This window comes from Indicator indicator, chromosome 1 (assembly GCF_027791375.1).
Source record: "Indicator indicator isolate 239-I01 chromosome 1, UM_Iind_1.1, whole genome shotgun sequence".
Taxonomy (NCBI): domain Eukaryota; kingdom Metazoa; phylum Chordata; class Aves; order Piciformes; family Indicatoridae; genus Indicator; species Indicator indicator.
Genome location: NC_072010.1, coordinates 67,622,165 through 67,640,916, shown reverse-complemented (window position 1 = coordinate 67,640,916; position 18,752 = coordinate 67,622,165). Strand labels below are relative to the sequence as shown.

At 39.1% G+C, this 18,752-nt stretch overlaps 1 protein-coding gene across 1 annotated transcript in view; it reads left to right on the top strand.

Annotated features, from left to right (window-relative positions):
• The first annotated feature begins 2,004 nt into the window (after positions 1-2,004).
• The window catches only part of LOC128974576 (pinopsin-like), a 99,708-nt gene continuing 82,960 nt past the window's right edge, over positions 2,005-18,752 (top strand). The window contains exon 1 of the mRNA XM_054391245.1: positions 2,005-2,356. Coding sequence (XP_054247220.1) covers positions 2,005-2,356 — 352 coding nt within the window. The remainder of the gene's footprint in view (positions 2,357-18,752) is intronic.

The following is an 18,752-nucleotide window of genomic DNA, read 5'->3' as shown; positions in this document are numbered from 1 at the left end:
AACTGTCTTTGAGGTGATGGAAAAAAGAATGGATTCATTTGGTAGAAGCTACAATGTAAGAAGAATTATAAATCAATTTAAAAAAAATCTAGAAATTATAACTTACTGATTTTATTTCACTGTACATCTTGTTTTCCTGCAAATTCTTCATTCAAAAGCTCTCCTTTGGCACAATGCAATCATGTTTTTTTTCTCATTAAAAAAAGAAAAGTTCAACTATATACCTTTTCACTCATACAATTTGTGACTGAGAAAAGCTTAGCATTTTTTAATCATTGTTTCATTTGTTTTTACATTCAACATTCCACTCTCCTTTAAACATGATTATAAGCAAACTTAAAGTGTATTGACAGCTGCTCCCTGTCAGCTTCCTACTGTAACCTGCCACCAGAATCAGACGGGATAATTTTTATCTCAAAATGGTAGAAAGGAGATTTCAATTGTTCTTTCCTTCAGATGTGCTACCAAGACCCTTACTAGTCTAAATTACTGTGTACCTCAAACAGGAGAACAAAGCAGAAAGCATTAGCATTTCAGATTGTCAATGACTAAAGGGTAGACAGTCTGCAATGTGTATATGTAATCTGCTCATCACAAGAGAAAGTAAAGACAGGCTTTTCACTGGAGTTCAAACCCACTGCAGTAATGAGGCATACTTAGTAAGTTTGTGAAAATAGGGAAATAATATGACAAAATGCTTGCTGTAAATAATCACTGTGGCACAAAGATATGATAAAACAAATAAACCAGACAACCTCTGTATCTTCAGCTATCTCTGAACTCTCATTTTTCCAGTTAGTTAACATGTTTTCCTTACAAGACAATTCTCAATTTTAAAGTGTGTGTAATCCTTTTAGAAGTACATGACTCATGAAAGAAAATTTTCATATTTTTTTTTTTTTTTTAGTTCAGCAAGCTATGGCTATTATGCATTTTACACTGAGGAGTGGAAACTCCTACAGACAGATATACCTTATATGTATGCCCATCTCCACTTCTGTGAAAATGTAGAATTTCCTTATAAATGTGCAGAAAGGTGGCTAGGCAGCTATGCATCCATGTTAAGTACTCCTTTACTGCTTCACAAGATGCAGAGAGTGTATTCACTGTGGGCAGGTATACAAATTCATGTCTGTGGTGGGAAAGAGTTGTGAAGCTTTGGTTGGTTTATGCACAATAAAAGACAACATCTGTCAACTGGTAAATGTGGGAGAGGTGAAATCGGTATCACAGCTCTGCCAACCTTGGTAAGCACACAAGTTTCAGGGGATGTGCTTTAAATTATTCTTCCTGAATGAAGAAATACTTTCTTCTAAAATTTTCATCATTTTAATTAAGATCTAGCCAAGACTGAAGCTTTGCTTGGTGTGGATTGGCTTTCATGTGGAGGAAGACATAGTTCTTTCTTTGGGAAGCTGCTGCAAAAGATGTCTTGCTATGCATTTTCTCACCTGAGAAGGTGCAAATAACATTCTCCATGCTAAACTGTGAGCTAGGGAAAAAAACAAGGAAGTGTCAGCAAAATGATTTTTCTGCTGAAAATCAGAGGAAAAGGGAATACTGAGAAATATTTGTTAAAGTTCAAAAAGGGAGGAACTCTCAGTAAATTAGGTATCTACATTTTGGTCTTGGCATTAAAAGAGTGCCTTTAACACTGGTTTTCTTTTGTGTTTTCAGAAAGACACCCATTGTCAGAGGAAACAATGGTAGTTGCCTATTGATAGAAGGGCTGTCCATACACTCTGAAGAAAGACCATGTTGAAGCATATTTTTTTCCCTCCATCTGAGCCTCAACAGATCATCTAACATGATCCTGGCTTTAAATATCAAAGATGAACTTGAGGTGATGGTTTACTTGGTTCTGCTATGTTGAAGATAGTGGCAGAGCTGACCACTGGAGAGGTACAGTGCAGGAAAATACTCCTGTGATGCAATAGAGTATTTCTGGGAAACTGCTGGAGGACTTTAGCACAGGGCACCTGGCATTTCTGCCCTGACTGATGCATGTCAAAGTGCAAAATGAACCACACTTGGACATATAACTTGAGCTTTGGTGAACCTACCGATTCTGTTGAGCCAAGAGCTGGACTCTCACGAAATGGGCATACAGTAGTGGCTGTTTTCCTTGGATTTATCTTGGTTTTTGGTTTCTTGAACAACTTGATTGTCCTCATCCTCTTCTGCAAATTTAAAACCCTCCGTAACCCAGTCAACATGCTTCTCCTGAACATCAGTATCAGTGACATGTTAGTGTGCATCTCAGGCACTACACTCAGTTTTGCATCTAACATCCATGGCAAATGGATTGGAGGGGAGCATGGTTGTAGGTGGTATGGCTTTGTCAATTCATGCTTTGGTAAGAATCTGATAATTGTCTTATTCTTTTTAACATTAGTATGCGAAGCAACTTGATCAATGAGCTCACTGCTGCTCTATGGTAAACAGAAAGATGCTTTGATTGCCTTGTTATGGTCAAACACAAATGCATGATTTAGAATGTTTTGACAGAAGACTTTATGGGAGAGTAGCCCAGATCTGATAAACATTTCCTGTCATATCACTTTTTTTGAAACTACTAATCTTTAATAGGTAAAACTAGCATGTAGAAAGAGGCAAGCCAGTGGAAGGAGTTTTACTAAGTGTAGGAACACACCTACTCTTTCAGGAAAACCTGTGCCAGTGATGAGGTATAGACCCCTTAGTGCTGCTTCTGTCATGAACAAAGCCTCTTGAAAGTACTTCCATTTACTACTTAAAATTACCCATTCCATCAATTCCCTAAAGGCCTAGATAATGACAGTTTTTGTCATTAGATGCTTTCTGTTCTCCCACAAACAAAAAGCTTTATTTAAAAATCACATACTGGCAAATTCAATAGCAAATTGAATCCTAGGAATAGATTTGTCAGAAACGGTCACAGTGTGCATCAAAGATGCAGTAAAAAAGAGTTCAGTATTCTTTTCCTGTCCAAATAAATATTTCCCTGCACTGCTAGATTTAAGTGTTTTAATTGTAAATTATTTTGAATATTAAAAACAGACAAAGGAAAAAGCATAGTCAGAGGGCAGCTTTCATCTCTTTAAGAGCTTTAAGAATTGTATCACCAAGCTGTGACCCTTTCTGCATTTCTTCCTTCAAAAAAGATCCACTAAAGCATAAGGTAGCCTGTGGTTGTACATCTGGGTGTGGTCTCTATCTCACCCAGACTGAGAGACCTGACACAGCTCCCTCTTGCTTTGGCACCTCCAGGCCACTGGGACAGGAGTGAATACATCCTTGTCTCTTCTCTCACCCTGGAGTTGCAATGCATCTTGTTCAGGCACTTTGGCCTGAGAATTGGTCCTGCAGCACTTGATGTAGTCAGGCTGCAGATCTAACCCCACATTTTCTACCTGAATTATAAGCTCTCACAAATTCCAATGGTACCCTTTCCTTCCTCTAACATGTACCCAGCTAACTCAGCCTAGCAGCTTCTCTTTGGGAAACTGCTGTTTTGTCCAAAGCGAGCTTTCAGGAGTTAACTGTGTTCTGTAAAGTACCGTGTCCTTTCAAAACCACACCCCATTTATTAACAGTTCTTTGGCTTTTTTAGTGTGCTGTTTCCAGTTTAGTCTGCATGGAGCTGAATAACATATGTTCCCTTTACATATTTCCCTTTACTTTTTTGTGAATTTTATGAAATTCAATATTTTAGAAACTCATATTCTCAGGGGAAAAAAACACACTCTTTTCTGATCCACCCTTTGATTTAGCTACACTCTTATTATTTAGGACTGAGATTGGTGAGTAACATTTGAAGGGAGGAGTAAAACAGGAATGTGTTTAAGGGATTAAGGAAAAAAGTATATTGAAGGTGTCCTTCAAGTCTTCTGGTTTCCATCAGAATATCTGTGTGTTACCAACCCCAGTAACAGTTCAATTAAACCAGCAAATAGGTAAGTTTCTCCTGGGGTGCCTTGGCTATTGAATAATTTTCCTTTATGTCAGATCTTCTGTGTAAATCAGATGGATAGTGTGGACTCCGGTGCTATGGTGACACTCGTGTTCCTGTTTCTGATACATTTCTTAAAATCAATAAGATCATCAAGGAACAAGCAAGCAAATAATACCAAAAGCCTGAATTCCAAAAGTAACCTCAGCTCTAAGTGGTGTTGGTGCTGTCAGCAGGGTGTCCTGGGTGGCTGAGGCTGCACTAGTGTGTATAACAGGCATACCGAAGAAGTTCGCTTGCAGAGTTACAATTAAAAGATTTTCACTGGAAAACGTGGTTAAAAGCAAATAATAGTAGTAGGTTGCTTAAAGTGTATATATGTCTCTGAGTGGACTGTATCTGTTGATAAACGCCATTATTCATCAGGTGGCTTTTTAAAAATTATTTTTGTGCTCCAAAGTGTGCTAAAAGTGAACTATTGTAGGTGTGCAGAGTGTTGATGGCTTTTCCAGGTCTTGGCAGCATCACAGACTGTGCAAGGATCCATTAAACAGAACAGTTATTTATTTTACAGCTATTAGATGGTGACATGAGAGAGTTAAGAGCTTTTTATTGAGACTTGCAGATACTATAGCTAAAAGAAACAGTATTTCATTCATTGTAAGATTATTTTCCTTGTCTTCTGTTGACTTGGTAAAAATTGTATAAAACTTATCAAAGTGATTCAGAAAGTCAAGAGGCAGAAAATAAAGTATATGCTGTGTCATACAAAATAAAGTATATGCTGGTGGCTTAAGACCTCACTTACTGGTGCAGTGTAGTTACTGAGGATAAGGAAGCTTTTTGCCAGCAAGACACCTAAGTAAGTCTTTTATGATACCAAAGCAGTTCAATTTAGATATAGCCTTTGGCCTGATCACTGCAACTACCTTTTGAGTGGCAAAGCTGATTAGATCTAAAAACCTAAGTGCAAAACTCATAAAGACAACAAAAGGCTGTATGAGACTATGGTATAAATGCAGCATGTAAGAACACAGAAATGGCAAAAATGTATAGGCTGGGAGAAGAAAATTCCTTTCTGTTATTTACACTTTCTTTTAGTCCTTTAAGTTATCCTCTTTTGTGCCTCATGTCTGATTTTGGCTAAGAGGAAATGTCCTAATGCTTCGGGTGCAGAATAGAGATGTGTAGTAGGAAAGGCTGAATGGAAGTTCAACATCTATCCTTGTAGGGATAAACACTTCCATATTCTTATCAGTTCCTTTTCTTTTTTTTTTTTTTCTTCTCATGGGATAGATCCTGTCTTACTAGGATAAACACCAGTATGGGGCAGGATTTTGGAGCATGTTACAGTAAGTTCACTAGCACAAGTAGAATTGCACTCTCTTGTACCAAACAAAGGTATCTACCATTTTTTAAAAATGGCACTATTTTCCTAAATCATGAGGAAATTTTAAGTGGGCAACTGATCTTCACGACTTGGCAAGCATTTGATGGTGTGTAAACCACACTTAAGCCAACATTGTCAGTGCAATCTATATTGATGTCACTTACTGGGGAATTGAGCTGTAAGTTCTTACTGGGCAACCCACTGCCTACTCTAGGTATTAAAAAAACTGGACTGAAGAACCAACACCAGGAGACTGCCATGGGCAGAAAGGGAAAAAAAAATTGAGACAAAGTGCAGGTGTTTGGTTTATTTATTTGCTGCTTTCCACATTTGTTTTGTGATTTCAAAATGTTCACAGAAAGCAGAAGTTTTAGAAGAAAATAGGAAATGCAGACATCCATCAATAGGCAAGTAATGGTGTCTTTACTAAGGGCATTAAATGTCATGAGACACCCTAGGGAAATGGAAGAGCTGTTTGATCTCGATCTAGGGGAGCATTAGGGATGGAGCTACAGGACAAACGGCATGGTACAATCACAACATAAATGATTTTACCAGGATGCTTGTGTATGTTTGCAGCTATGTCAAGTAGGTCATTGCAGTGGAAACTGCACATGTTGCTGAGCTGGGGAAATGGATGAATTTGCTAAATTTACTCCCATTACCCACCTCTTAGCCATGGTTTGTCAGGATCATGGTTATACATTCAAGCAAAAATGGAAAGGGACACAGGGACGGTGCACATTTTCCCAGCTGAACTCTGAGTAAACTTTGTAAACAAGCTGAAATAAGGACTGTTAAATATATTATGAAATAATTAAACATTAGATTTTCATTTAGGGAAAATACATTATTTAGTAACACAGATCCACAGAGACCATATACACAAAGTAATATGCCATCCTAAGAGGAAGTTTGTCATGTAACACACCTATCTCATGTGTAATCTCTCCAGTGCTTTATTAAACACTTAAAATCTCTGGACAGATGAAAAAATTTTCAGAAATATTTAATTTTTTTCCCAAGTTACTTGCATTAATGTAGACTTTTCAGGCATGTAGGACAGGAAGAACCCTGGACTCAGGTAACTTCTGGAGTTAATTTTCAGAATTGTTACTTTATACCATGCCCTATAGGATTAAATATTAAATAGATTAAAGCATATAGGAAAGATGAAGCAGTCTCTGGCTCAGGAAATGCAACACTAGAATCTAATGCTGGAAAGCATATTTTTGTGACTGTTGTTCCCTCAACCTTCATAGTAGTTTAAATACCTGGCAGTTTGCCTCAGAAGTGAACACCAAATGAACATCACTATGCAAGAGGACGCAGAGATGCCTATGCTATCTGAAAGCTATGTGATTCCAGGCAGTGTTTTCCTGCACAACGTCCTATCTGTCCTCAACACAGGAGAAGGGCACATTCTTAAACCTGTTCTGGCAGAAGGAAAACACATATAGATGTCTTTATGCCTGTTGATAAACCAAGGTTCTATCTAAATGAGGACTTTAATCTCTTTAGAAGATCCATAGTACTTAGCTATATGAGTGGATAATCTTTTCAGTCACGTTAAAGCAGTTATTAATTCACTCCCTTGTGAACTGCTAAAAAAACACACTGAGAAGCAGAGCTGCTCATTTTTTATTTTTTTTTTTTAAAGTTTGGCTCCCTTGTGACCTGCTCCCACTTCTGGAACCAGTCTCGTTCAGCATCTTTGTTGGTGACATGGACAGAGGCATTGAGTGCACCCTCAGCAAGTTTGCTGATGACACCAAGCTGTGTGGTGCAGCAGACACACTGGAGGGTAGGGATGCCATCCAGAGGGACCTGGACAGTCTGGAGAGGTGGGCCCATGACAACCTCATGAGGTTCAACGAGACCATGTGCAAGGTCCTGCATCTGGGTCGGAGCAATCCCAAGCACTGATATAGGCTGGGCAGTGACTGGCTTGAGAACAGCCCTGTAGAAAGGGACTAGGGGAAGCTGATGGATGAGAAGCTCAACATGAGCTACCAGTGTGCACTTGCAGCCTGAAAAGCCAATCACATCCTGGGCTGCACCAAGAGAAGCATAGCCAGAAGGTCAAGGGAGGTGATTCTCCCTCTCTGCTCTGCTCTGGTGAGACCCCACCTGGAGTACTGCATCCAGTTCTGGAGCCCCTATTACGAGAAAGACATGGACATGCTGGAATGTGTCCAGAGAAGGACCACCAGGATGATCAGAGGGCTGAGGCACCTCTCCTATGAGGACAGATTGAAAGGGTTGGGGTTATTCAGTCTGAAGAAGAGAAGGCTCTGAGGAGACCTTATTTTGGCCTTTCAATATCTGAAGGGGCCCTACAAGAAAGATGGTGAGGGACTCTTTAGGGTGTCAGGTAATGATAGGACTAGGGGGAATGGAAAAAAAAATAGAAATGGTTAGATTCAGATTGGATGTTAGGAAGAAGTTTTTTGCAATGAGGGTGGTGAGACACTGGAACAGGTTGCCCAGGGACGTGGTGGAAGCCCCATCCCTGGATGTTTTTAAGGCCAGGCTGGATGAGGCTCTGGCCAGCCTGATCTAGTGTGAGGTGTCCCTGCTCATGGCAAGGGGGTTGGAACTAGATGATCCTTGAGGTCACTTCCAACCCTAACAATTCCATGATTCTATGATAAATAGATAATTTTCTTAATATTTTACCTTGATTTTATATTCTGTGGCATAGACTTACTCCACTAAACTAAGGTACTTTAAAGTACAGACTTCTAACACACTGGAAATGCTCTGATTATGAGACAAATTTGAGATCTCACGTGAAATGGATGGATTTTCTGTGAAAACACATTTATTTCCAGGAGTAAAGACAGTGTCCCTTTGCTTGATGCTGCAAGAGCTGAAGCATGAATTTTTCTGAACCTTGATACAGCAAGTACTCACCTCCAGTGCAAAGCCACTCTTAGCAGCTACTCACTTGCCCAATGAACATGGATAGCTCCTTTTCCAGTAGGTTTAGGATGGGATTAAAAGTGTTATTTCTATAAAGAAAGCTGATAGCAAGCACAATAATCAGTAACATTTAGAAAAACATAGCTCTGCATCTGGCTCCTAAAACGCACTTTGAAGTACACAGACTCTCTTATACCTGCAGTCACCATGACCCACAAAAGCTTTCCTAGGTTGTTGTTCAGTATCAGAAATACTCTGTTGGTTCAAACAGGTGGTGTGTGTGGGGAAAGATATCTGACTAAACAGAATAGGTCAAAGGTACTTACATACCCTTTATTCAAAAAAGGAAGAAATGTTGTCATTACCTAGAAGGTTTTGCTTATTTTGATATAGTGTTAGATCTCAGTTTGTCCTGAGTTTTTCTGCTTAGTTTCAAGTACCAGATATTCATTAGATTGTATAGCAAATGGAAATGCAAAAGTACTTATTTAGGAGATAGGTAAACTGAATTCCTTTTTGTCATCCACTCTCTATGGAAACTGAAGTCATCTTGCTATTCTTTCTATGGTTAAATAATTAATTGATGAGGTAGTGGTATAACGCTTCTGAGTACCCTATTTACACAGAAAAATGAAATGCTGAACACCTTAGAGACAGATGGGAATCATCTGACTAAACCTAGATATTTTCCAGTCCTGTAGGCTTCTTTTATAATCAGTGGAAAAACAAATTTGTACTGCCAGTATGCTAACTGTCCAATGTATTTGAGGTGTTCACTTCAGAGCGATACGAGCCATGCTCTTTAAATGCCTCTTTATATCCACTGACTATGAAAGGAGCCAAAACTCAGGGGTGGATATTTGCTCTGTACCTGTCTGGAGTAATGAGATGACCCTCACAAACAGGGTACTTACTGCCTCTTTTGTCTTTCTGTCATTTTCCTACTTTTGCATGTAATTCCCTCCCCACTTTAGTGTCTTCTTGCTGGGCATTGGTTTTGTTTCTTAATTTATTTCTAGTTTCTATAGGCATCAAGCACTACACAATGTTGAAATCCCTTGATGGAATAGTTGTCCAAGAGTGAGTACTTGGAAGACATCTGTTGTGTTTCCATGAATAGACGCCCAGGCCCTTTTTCAGAGCTTAAGACCCCACATTCATCATGTAGGGAAAATGCTATCTGCTCTTCCTACAGATAATTCATAGAACACTAGTGTTTGGCTTCTGTGGTCAATTTAAATGCTTGAAGAAGGGAGGCAGCTTGGGCAAAAGTTCTGTAAAACCTAATAAAGAAGGAATTATGCCATGCAGAGAAAGAGGAAATGGAAGACTTAATGTCATACTTTGAACATTATTCCTGAAACCAGAGACTTCAGTCTGGAAGGTCCTTTAATACAGGTTTAGGACAAGAGAAGGTTTTGCCTTCATCATGGCAGAGCATAACCCAAAGTGTTATTCAATTTTTCTGTGTTTTTATGTCATTGCAAATTATGGGTGTTGATGCTAACAGTGTTAGGTCAGCTCCTGTCATGTGCAGGCAATGTCTGTATTACCAGGCATGATTGCTTCTCTCATCTGGCCTGGGTAGACTCAGCTCAGCCCTGTCTCCACTCTGTACTGCAATGGGACTGTGGGATGCACCAGAATTCTCCAGTACCCTCCTCCTCACCCCTCTCAACTTTCAGCACAACAGAAATTCAAGCACATGGCTCAAAGAGGAGCTGGAGTGTGCTCTGAAGAGGTCCCTGAGCCCCAGGTGCCCTCAACTTGCACCAGCAGCCATGTGTAGGTGGAGTTATTGTATTTTCCCAGCAATGAAGAGTGGACAGCAGCTTCTGTCCCTGAAAAGAGGAACAGAGGAATTCTGTGAGGAAATTGATAACATTTTGGCATTTTTTTTGTGCAGGGGTAGCTACCCATGTGTTGCCAATTTATGTTCTATAAAAAATGTTCTGCCTATGCCCAAAGTTTCTTTCTGTGCATATGCAAGTGACAATAGATTTCTGTCAATGTGTGATGCTTCCTTAATGGGCATCCATGCTTGCTGTTCAGCTTCATATTTTTGGTTCTGGGACATCACTCGACATTATGGCTATATGTTGCAGAAAGGACTTTATGCAAGGAAGTATGCATATAAAAGACCTGAAATTGGAGCTTAAAGGCAAAAACCCCATGAGATTTCTGGCAAAATTATCCTGGTGGTGAATTGAGTCTAAAATGTCATGGCTGTAGGCTTCATTGGAGATGATGGAACAGCGTTTCTGTCAGAGTTAAGTTTAATCATTTGCCTTTGCAGGCCCTTCTCTTTAATCCTGGGTCATAGCATTAACCCAAGCAACATTATGCTTGATGTTGGTTTTTCTGTTACTTTAGGAAAAAGCAGAATCCAGCAGTATGGGTAGTGAGGCCACAGAAATAAAGAAATACATTATTAAAATGTAGCTAGTTTTCTGGTCCCTCAGTGAATAAAAATAAACACTATTCAGTCAAGAAAGAAAGTTTATTAGAGAGCAGTATCAATTTCCTTTTTTTCCTCCTTTTCATCACACTTTAAATAATTACTAGAGGGTTTTTTTTCTTTTTCTGTTTCTTTGTTTTCTGTGCATGTGCCACTTTTCTGATTAGAAAAGTATATTAAGATGAAATATTTTGCAGCAGTTTGTTCAAAGAGTGTGCGGATTTGGAAAAACAAGCTTCCTTGAGAACTGGAGCTATCCTGTTTACATTTGTATTTTTCTAGGTGTCAGCACCTAGGAGATAGAAATGTTTAAGAGTCAATACTCAAAACAAAGTCAGTCTGTCTGGTGTTCCTCTGCTGGGCAGTCTAACTGAGTTCTGCGCTTAGCTTTGAAGATAACATGCTGGCATACTGACCTTGACAGGCTAAGTTCTAACAACCTCTCTGCTTCTCATCTTTTTTCCTTCTGCCAGGGGGGTCTGGGGAAGGCAGGGAAGGGGGAGGCAGAGGGACAGCTTTCCTGGCTTTAGCCAGGAGGGTTTTGTGCTGTTTCTGTTAATTGTACATATTTGTAAATACCGTAAATACTGTGTATTTGTACATATTCATTGCATTCCATTGTAGACTGTAGTTCATGCTTGTAAATACAGCTACATTTACTTCCAAACTGAGCTAGTCTGGTGTTGTTAATGTGGGAGGGGAATTTCAGCCCACCACAATACACCAAAGCCCTATGAGGAGTGGCTGAGGGAGCTGGGGTTGTTTAGCCTGGAGAAGAGGAGGCTTGGGAGAGACCTTATTGCCATCTGTAACTACTTGAAGGGAGGCTGTAGCCAGGTGGGGGTTGGTCTCTTCTCCCAGGCAACCAGCAACACAGGAGGACACAGTTTCAAGCTGTGCAGGGGGAAGTTTAGCTTTGATCTTAGAAAGAAGTTATTCACAGAAAGAGAGATTGCCCATTGGAATGGGCTACCCAGGGAGGTGGTGGGGTCAACGTCCCTGGAGGTGCTTAAGAAGGGACTGGATGAGGCAGTGCCATGGTCTAGGTGATTAGTTAGGGTTGGATCATCGGTTGGATTCGATGATATTGGTGGTCTCTTTCAACCTGGTTGATTCTGTGATTCTGTAATTGCTCTGAATGATTTTCAGCTAACAAGTCTTCCCTAAATGTGGCAAAAATATGTTAATTTTCCTGTTTCTGGTTTCTTAAACCCATTTCACAGTGTATTGGAAGTGCAATTTCATCTTGTGTTCAGGTACTAACTTCTCACAGGTAATTAGTGGTAGAACAAGAGAGAATGGCCTCAAGCTGTGACTGGGTAGGTTTAGACTGGACATTAGGAAAAATGTTTTCATGGAAAGAGTGGTCAGGCATTGAAATAGGCTGCCCAGGGAGGTGGTTGAGTCACCAGTCCTGGATGTGTTTAAAGGCCATTTGGATGTGGTGCTTGGGGATATGGTTTAGGGGTGAACCTTGTAGAGTAGGGTTATTGGTTGGAGTTGGTGATCCCGAGGGTCTTTGCCAACCTGAGTGATTCTGTGATTCTACTATTCCTTATGAAAGCATAGCAGCCACAATACAAAGACTAGTGACTCCTTGGGATAAACTGTACTTTTTTTGCATACAGTCCACAATGATTTTTGGAGGCAGACATTCACTGTGTGCTAATTTTCTACTATTATTTTTCAGTTGTGTTTTTTATTCAGTTTCTATTTCCGCCCCCCCTTCCCTATTATTCTTGCACTCATGCAATCCAGAGCAGACATAGTAGATAACTAAAGATCAAAATGAACAGGCGTAGAATTAGTCAGTATATGGAAACTATTTAATGCTGAATTATTTTGGCAGACATTTGTAACAACAGAAATATGTGTAGGACAAATAGCTGCCAGGAAAAAAGGGCATAAAAAACAGACTTGGTTGTGAAATTTTTGCATAAGTAATAGTCAATCACTGTTAAAAATCAACAACATTGTAAAACTTGGGTTAGGTCAGGAGTCTAACAATTTTTGAGATTCAAACCCACATATATTGTGTTCTATTGTTTGACATGGTAAGTGCTATCCAAGCCTAGCACAGACCTCTGAGATAGTACAGAAATAGCACAGTAACATCTGGCAAAATTTGCTTTGAGATGATAAATAGTACAAATTTTACAAAAACCTAGATAATCCCCTTTAACTTGTCCTTATGAAAATCCTAGAATACACAATGGTTGCATACTTTTGGGTCTACATTAGATGTAATTCTTAAGAGCATATGAACCCCAAAGCATTATTGTTTGCCCAGTTTACAGTTTGTAGGTAATTTCTGTTCTGCCTTCAGACTGTTTATAAAGTTATTGAGAAACATCTTCACACTGACACGTTTAATCACCCTAATGAAATTATGCAAGCTGCCAGAATGCAGAAGGCAACACAAAGCAGAGAATATCCTGGACCAGATATCTCATGTGGGATATCTCATGCCTTCCCTTCCCATCTAGTGTGGGAGTGAGTACCACAACTGAAGGCTGATGGCCTTACCTGTGGCTGAGCCATCTGCCTCAATGTGAGTCTATCAGGAATTAATTAGAAACAGTTTTAGGGTAGGAGCTAATACTGTAGGGATGAGGAGTTACAAATTCTGCCTCTGCAAAAGGTGAAGTATCTACATGGTATTTGGTATGTCTTATGTACATGTTCTGTACACTGACACTCATGCACAAAGCAGCTGTTCTCCATATGAGTCTATGAAGCAAATCCCAGTGGTTTGTTTTAATTTATCCAAACTGCCAAATTTTGCTCTGCTTTTGGTCTACTCAGTTTTCAGAGAGAGAGTGCGGCTGCACAAGAGGGCTGGGGTCCAGCAGTTGTTTCATGAGGACGTCAAGGATTGCTTTACTGTGTGTACTTCTTAAAACTGCCAGTGTGTTTCTCTTTAATGCCATTGGAAAGACTGCAACAGAGGAGTAGGATGAAAAGCTGCCAGATAAATATGCCAGTCAGGATCTAAATGGGCTTTTACTAATGGATAGAAAGAAGGTTATGAGGCAAGACAAAGCCATAGACTAATATTCTTTGTGATAAGAGAAGCAGACTTACCACCATCTGGTTTGTTCCATATAAGTCTTTCTCTATTGGTCAGTACATCAAAGGGTGCTTAACAAGGAAACTGAGAACGAGAATGAGTAGGAGTTTTACAAGCATTAAGATCTCTTCTGGGTTTGGGACCACTTGGATCTTTGGGAAAGAAAGTTTAATAGATACAATGACCTCTTACTCTTCTGTAATTGTTTCTGCTTATACTTTCAGTAATAGTAGTTGTGCCTTCCAAAGGGCTGTGTTTATACACAAGTAGTTGGCATTTAAAAACAGGTTGCACAGCTATGCTTCTAGAACACTAAACTTAGAGTTGATAACTTTCAGCATCCAATGACACTTTCCCAATACATAGTCCCAACAGCCTGTAATTTGGGGTGTGGGGACTTCATCCCTGAAGTAGTGCTTCTGAATCTAATAGGTTTTCCTGGGTTTCTCTCTCACTCGTTCTTGAGAAAGCTGCAAAATTTTATGCATAGTATAATAGGTCAAGGAATTCCACTTATTAACTGTGTACTATGCACAGAAAAGTGCCTTTTCTTGTTTGTTAATTCTGAGTCTGCTTCTTTAATTTGAAAACTCAGTTCTTGTATTACGAGAAATGCCAAATAATCTTCTCCCATCCACCCATTTCACAGTCTCTCTTCTCTGTTTTCCTTTTCTAATAAACCCTGTTATTTGCTTTCCTAAATACTGATGAGCACTGCTGCTTAGTAGAAGGGTTTGCATAAAGCTAGCTATGATAACAGAGCAGTGAAACAATCACCATCTGTCTAAAGCTGGAACTTTTTCTCCACATGTGGCAGCTTACATCAGCATTGCATTTCATGTGCTCAGGGAGTCAGTTTCATGTGTTGTTCTGCAGTACTTTGCAGTCAGCTTTTGTTGATTTTGAGTTATTCAGTGTAGTATAATCAGCAGACTTCACTCTTTGCCATCTTTCCTGAATCATTTATTAATGTGAATGAATAACTGAGGGCCTAGCAGAGATCCATAGGGGATTTTGCTGACCACAGTTTCCACTGAGAAAAGTAGTTATTTCTGGTTCCTTATATCCTGCCTTTAATCATTTTTTTTTACCCATGTGAAGATCTCTGTTTATTGTAAGGCAGCTTATTAGCCTTTGGGATAGTCAGAGCTATTTGGAAATTCATGTAGGCTTTATCAAATGTAGCACCCCTGCCTGCATGGCACTGTTAAGAACCTCTAAGAAATTAGTGTGGGATGGCTTCCCTCCACACTAGCCATAGTAGCTTGTCTCAACATGTCACACCTCCTTATATATCCTCTATTACATTCTCTAATGCTATTTCCACTAATCTACTCAGTGTTAAAGATCAGACTCATTGGTTGGATGAAATGTACTGCAAAAGATTTCTATCTGCATCCATTACAAACCATTTCTTAATGGATATAACAAAAGATCTCCTCTTCTGAGGTCCTTCTGAGGGGCTAAGGAACGGAGAATGCCGTTTCTCACTGCATCTCTTATAGTCTGAAAAGTCATCTTGGATACACATAGAGGCAGCCTTCTTCTGTTTTCACTGAGTTGTAAAACTGCAAGAAAATCTTGGTGAAAGGGTGGCATAAAGGCTGGTCCACATATTTTGACACTATATTCATAATTATCAGGCATGACTATTTATTGGCCAGTTAATAGCTAACTATTATGTAAACCAGTTTGACCGCTGGACCGTGTGACAGAATCTTGAGGCAGAAGAGTAAATATTCGTAGTGTGCTCCATATCTAAGAGTGGTAATTGCTGAGAAAAACCCTGCAGATTATAGAATAATTTTGAAATCTCTAGAAGCATACCTTTCTTATTAAAAAGGAGCAAAATAAATATCTTGGTGATGTCCCTGAGTTTGGAAAGCAAAGGAGCAGTCCCAGCAGGAGTTGAGGGTCCTGTAGGACAGCATGGCTGTGGGCTGTAGTGATGTGGACACCCTGTATGTGTCCATGTGGATGCTGTAGTGAACATGGACACCCTGAAAGCATCTTCCTGCTATTACATCACTGTACATCCATCCCTGTTTTCCACATGCTCACAAGACTCAAAGATTTCTCCTGAGATGTTGCTGTGCAGGAGCTCCATCTAGTGCTGACATAATTTCTTATTCTGATTCCTTAATGCAGATGGATAAATGCACTGATGTGGAGGCAGACAGTATAGGAGGGTGAAATTGCAAGTGTTAGCCTGTTTTTCAGAATTTGCATTCTGGGGATCCTGTGTAACATATGGAAAGTGAGACTAAAATGAATACTCAGGGTGGCTTTGTACTGTGCCAGTTTCATTGAGATGCAAAAGGGAATTCTTTGCTGTATTTATGCCACTAGGAATAGTTGGTTGGTTGGTTGATGAATAGGCATATTAGTAATGTAGCAGAAAAGCTTCATGCTACCTCAGTGATGCACTATAAGCCACTAGAAACAGCTAAGAATCAAGATCACTCTTAAAGCACAGCTTGTCAGCATGTTAAAATTCAGAAAAGGGAAAAGAAAGGAAAAAGGAATCCTGATAGTTCTGTAATAGTAAAGGTAGTACATACTGTCTGAGGATATCACCAAATAAAAAAGGAAGGGTATGTCATAGAACAAAGGAAGCAATGAAATAATAATTGAGAAAAGAGCACAGATTTACTGAGCAGGACTAGTAATATTCGCTGTCAGATTTCTGCAGGTAGTCTTGGACATAACAATGATTTGGCAGTGATTTCTTTTAAGTGCAGAGTTAAACTGTGAGTCCCATTAGAGTGAAGCAGGAAGAGAATTCTTTAGGGAAGGGAAGGATTGTTACTCTAATGGATTCACAACTTCAAGTCATCTAAGCAAAAGTAAACAAATAATTGCAGGCATTAGATAAATAGCAACTGGTGTGTTTGTTTCTATTAAAAGTGAATTGTTGGTATTTGAAGTAGCCTGTGTTTTGAAAGCCTAGATTGTCAGCATTTAAAAAAACCGATGTAACAGATGATTGTGGGAAATACCCTCCCAGTTTCAAATTAATAGAAGTGGTTTCAGGGCCTTAAAAGTAAAAAGGAAATGGTGATCTGATCACCAACACATGGCAGCATTCAACTATAATAAAAGAAACCAAACACAAGAATATTTGATTGCTTTGACTATTTATTATATAAATATTTAATAGCCATATTCAAATACAACCAAGAGTGTTTTGGAACCACATCCCATTCTCAGCTACTTCTGCCAGTTACTGAGGTCACCATGCACTCCTCTGCAATTAATATAATTTATATTAGCACTGAATTTATCAGGAGTTGATATAGTCACATTATGATTTTGCTATATTATAAAATGATTTAATGTGTTTTGCTTATTCACTGAAGTGTAGATACTGATCTGTAATATTAAAATAGGTTAGTTTAGCACTGTTTTGTTGTCCACCAAGGCCAATGCTCACTTTGGGTCCCTCTTAACTCTGGAAAGTCTTCTAAGTTCAGCAGACTTTCTTTTTAATTCTGGAAGTGTTTGGGATCTTCTGCCAAGATCTGTTGGCGGATGGATTTTGCCCCATAAAATATCTGTGTGGGTTTTGGTTTTTTTTGGTTTTTTTTTTTTTTTTGGTGGTGGTGGTGGGGTTTGGTGGTTTTTTTGTTTGTTTTGTGGTTTTTTTTTTTCTTTTTGTGTGGGGTTTTTCTTGTTGGTGGGTTGGCTGGGTTTTTGTGGGGGTTGTTTTGTGGGTTTGTTTTTTTGGTTTTTTTTTTTTTTTTGAGGGAAGAGGAAAATAGGTAATGTTCTGGGGATTAACAAAGAAGGAACATCAGACACATAGTCCTGCTACTCACCAGAACTGTTTGCATCTCTTCTGAGCATTCATGCTTCCCACCTCAAAACATGTTAAGAAACCCCCACAACAAACCCTTGATACAAATTATCTTATGAAACTGTATTCACATTCTCTCATTTTTTCTCTCTTCTATTTACTTATTTGATGCTGCTCTTCACTAGCTTTGGGAGCTGTTAATTTTGCTAACTTAAGTCTCTTCTCTGAGCTGGCTTCATTCTGGGCTGCTTATTCCAGATTTTGAAAGTTCTCATTGCGACTTGTAGCAATTCTGGTATCAGATGAAGAGACGTAACCTGCAGAACCTCTTTGGATACTCTATATGAGATAAGTTTTTCTGTGTTTCGACTATAGGATTGAAGTGTGTATGATAAGACTCACAGCTAGAAAGTAAAATGGAATACTTAAGTTTAAAAATAAGAAAGTAAAAACTTTTGTTCTTTCTCCTCCCATGATGCTTCTAATTTTTTTTTTTTTTTTTTTATTCTGCATAAGTGTGTATGCTATGGGGAGGTCAGTAATCAGGTCAACAAATCATAGAACTGCCTTTCTGTCCAGTAAGCCACCTTTGAAAAATTTCTGTTTCTGTTATTAGAATACTCTTACCTCCACCTTCAAGGAAGTCTGACAGTAGCAACTGCTGTGGTGGAAATTACTGTGTTTTTGTCCACGAAATGTTTTGACTTCATGGTAAGCAGGGCCTTGTAGCTTTGCTTATTAGTATTAACTAGTACAGAAAAGATGGAAAGAAAGCTCATGATAGAACAGTTTACTCCATGTACACTCTCATAAAGTCTCTGATGCTGCAGCAAGTGTTAGGTAAGGTACTTTGGTCCAGAGATGACAAAATGATGACAGCTCTTTGCTATTTTGCTTCTTGCTGCTACCAAATCTGTCTTGGGAATACTAGACTTACACATTGTTCTTTATTCACAGTTCCTGAGGGATGATGCTAGGATATGTTTTCAGAAAGGCTTCTAAAAAGATACAGAAATGCAAATATGTTGGAAAGATCATATGTTTTAAATTGATTACATTGTTTATGTTTCATTTCCATATGTTCTAGAGAATTAATAGAAATGCTCTCATTTAAATTCAGGACATTTATTTCCCTTGAAAACAGCACAAAGACACGGGTCAAACCACTTTTGTATGACTCAG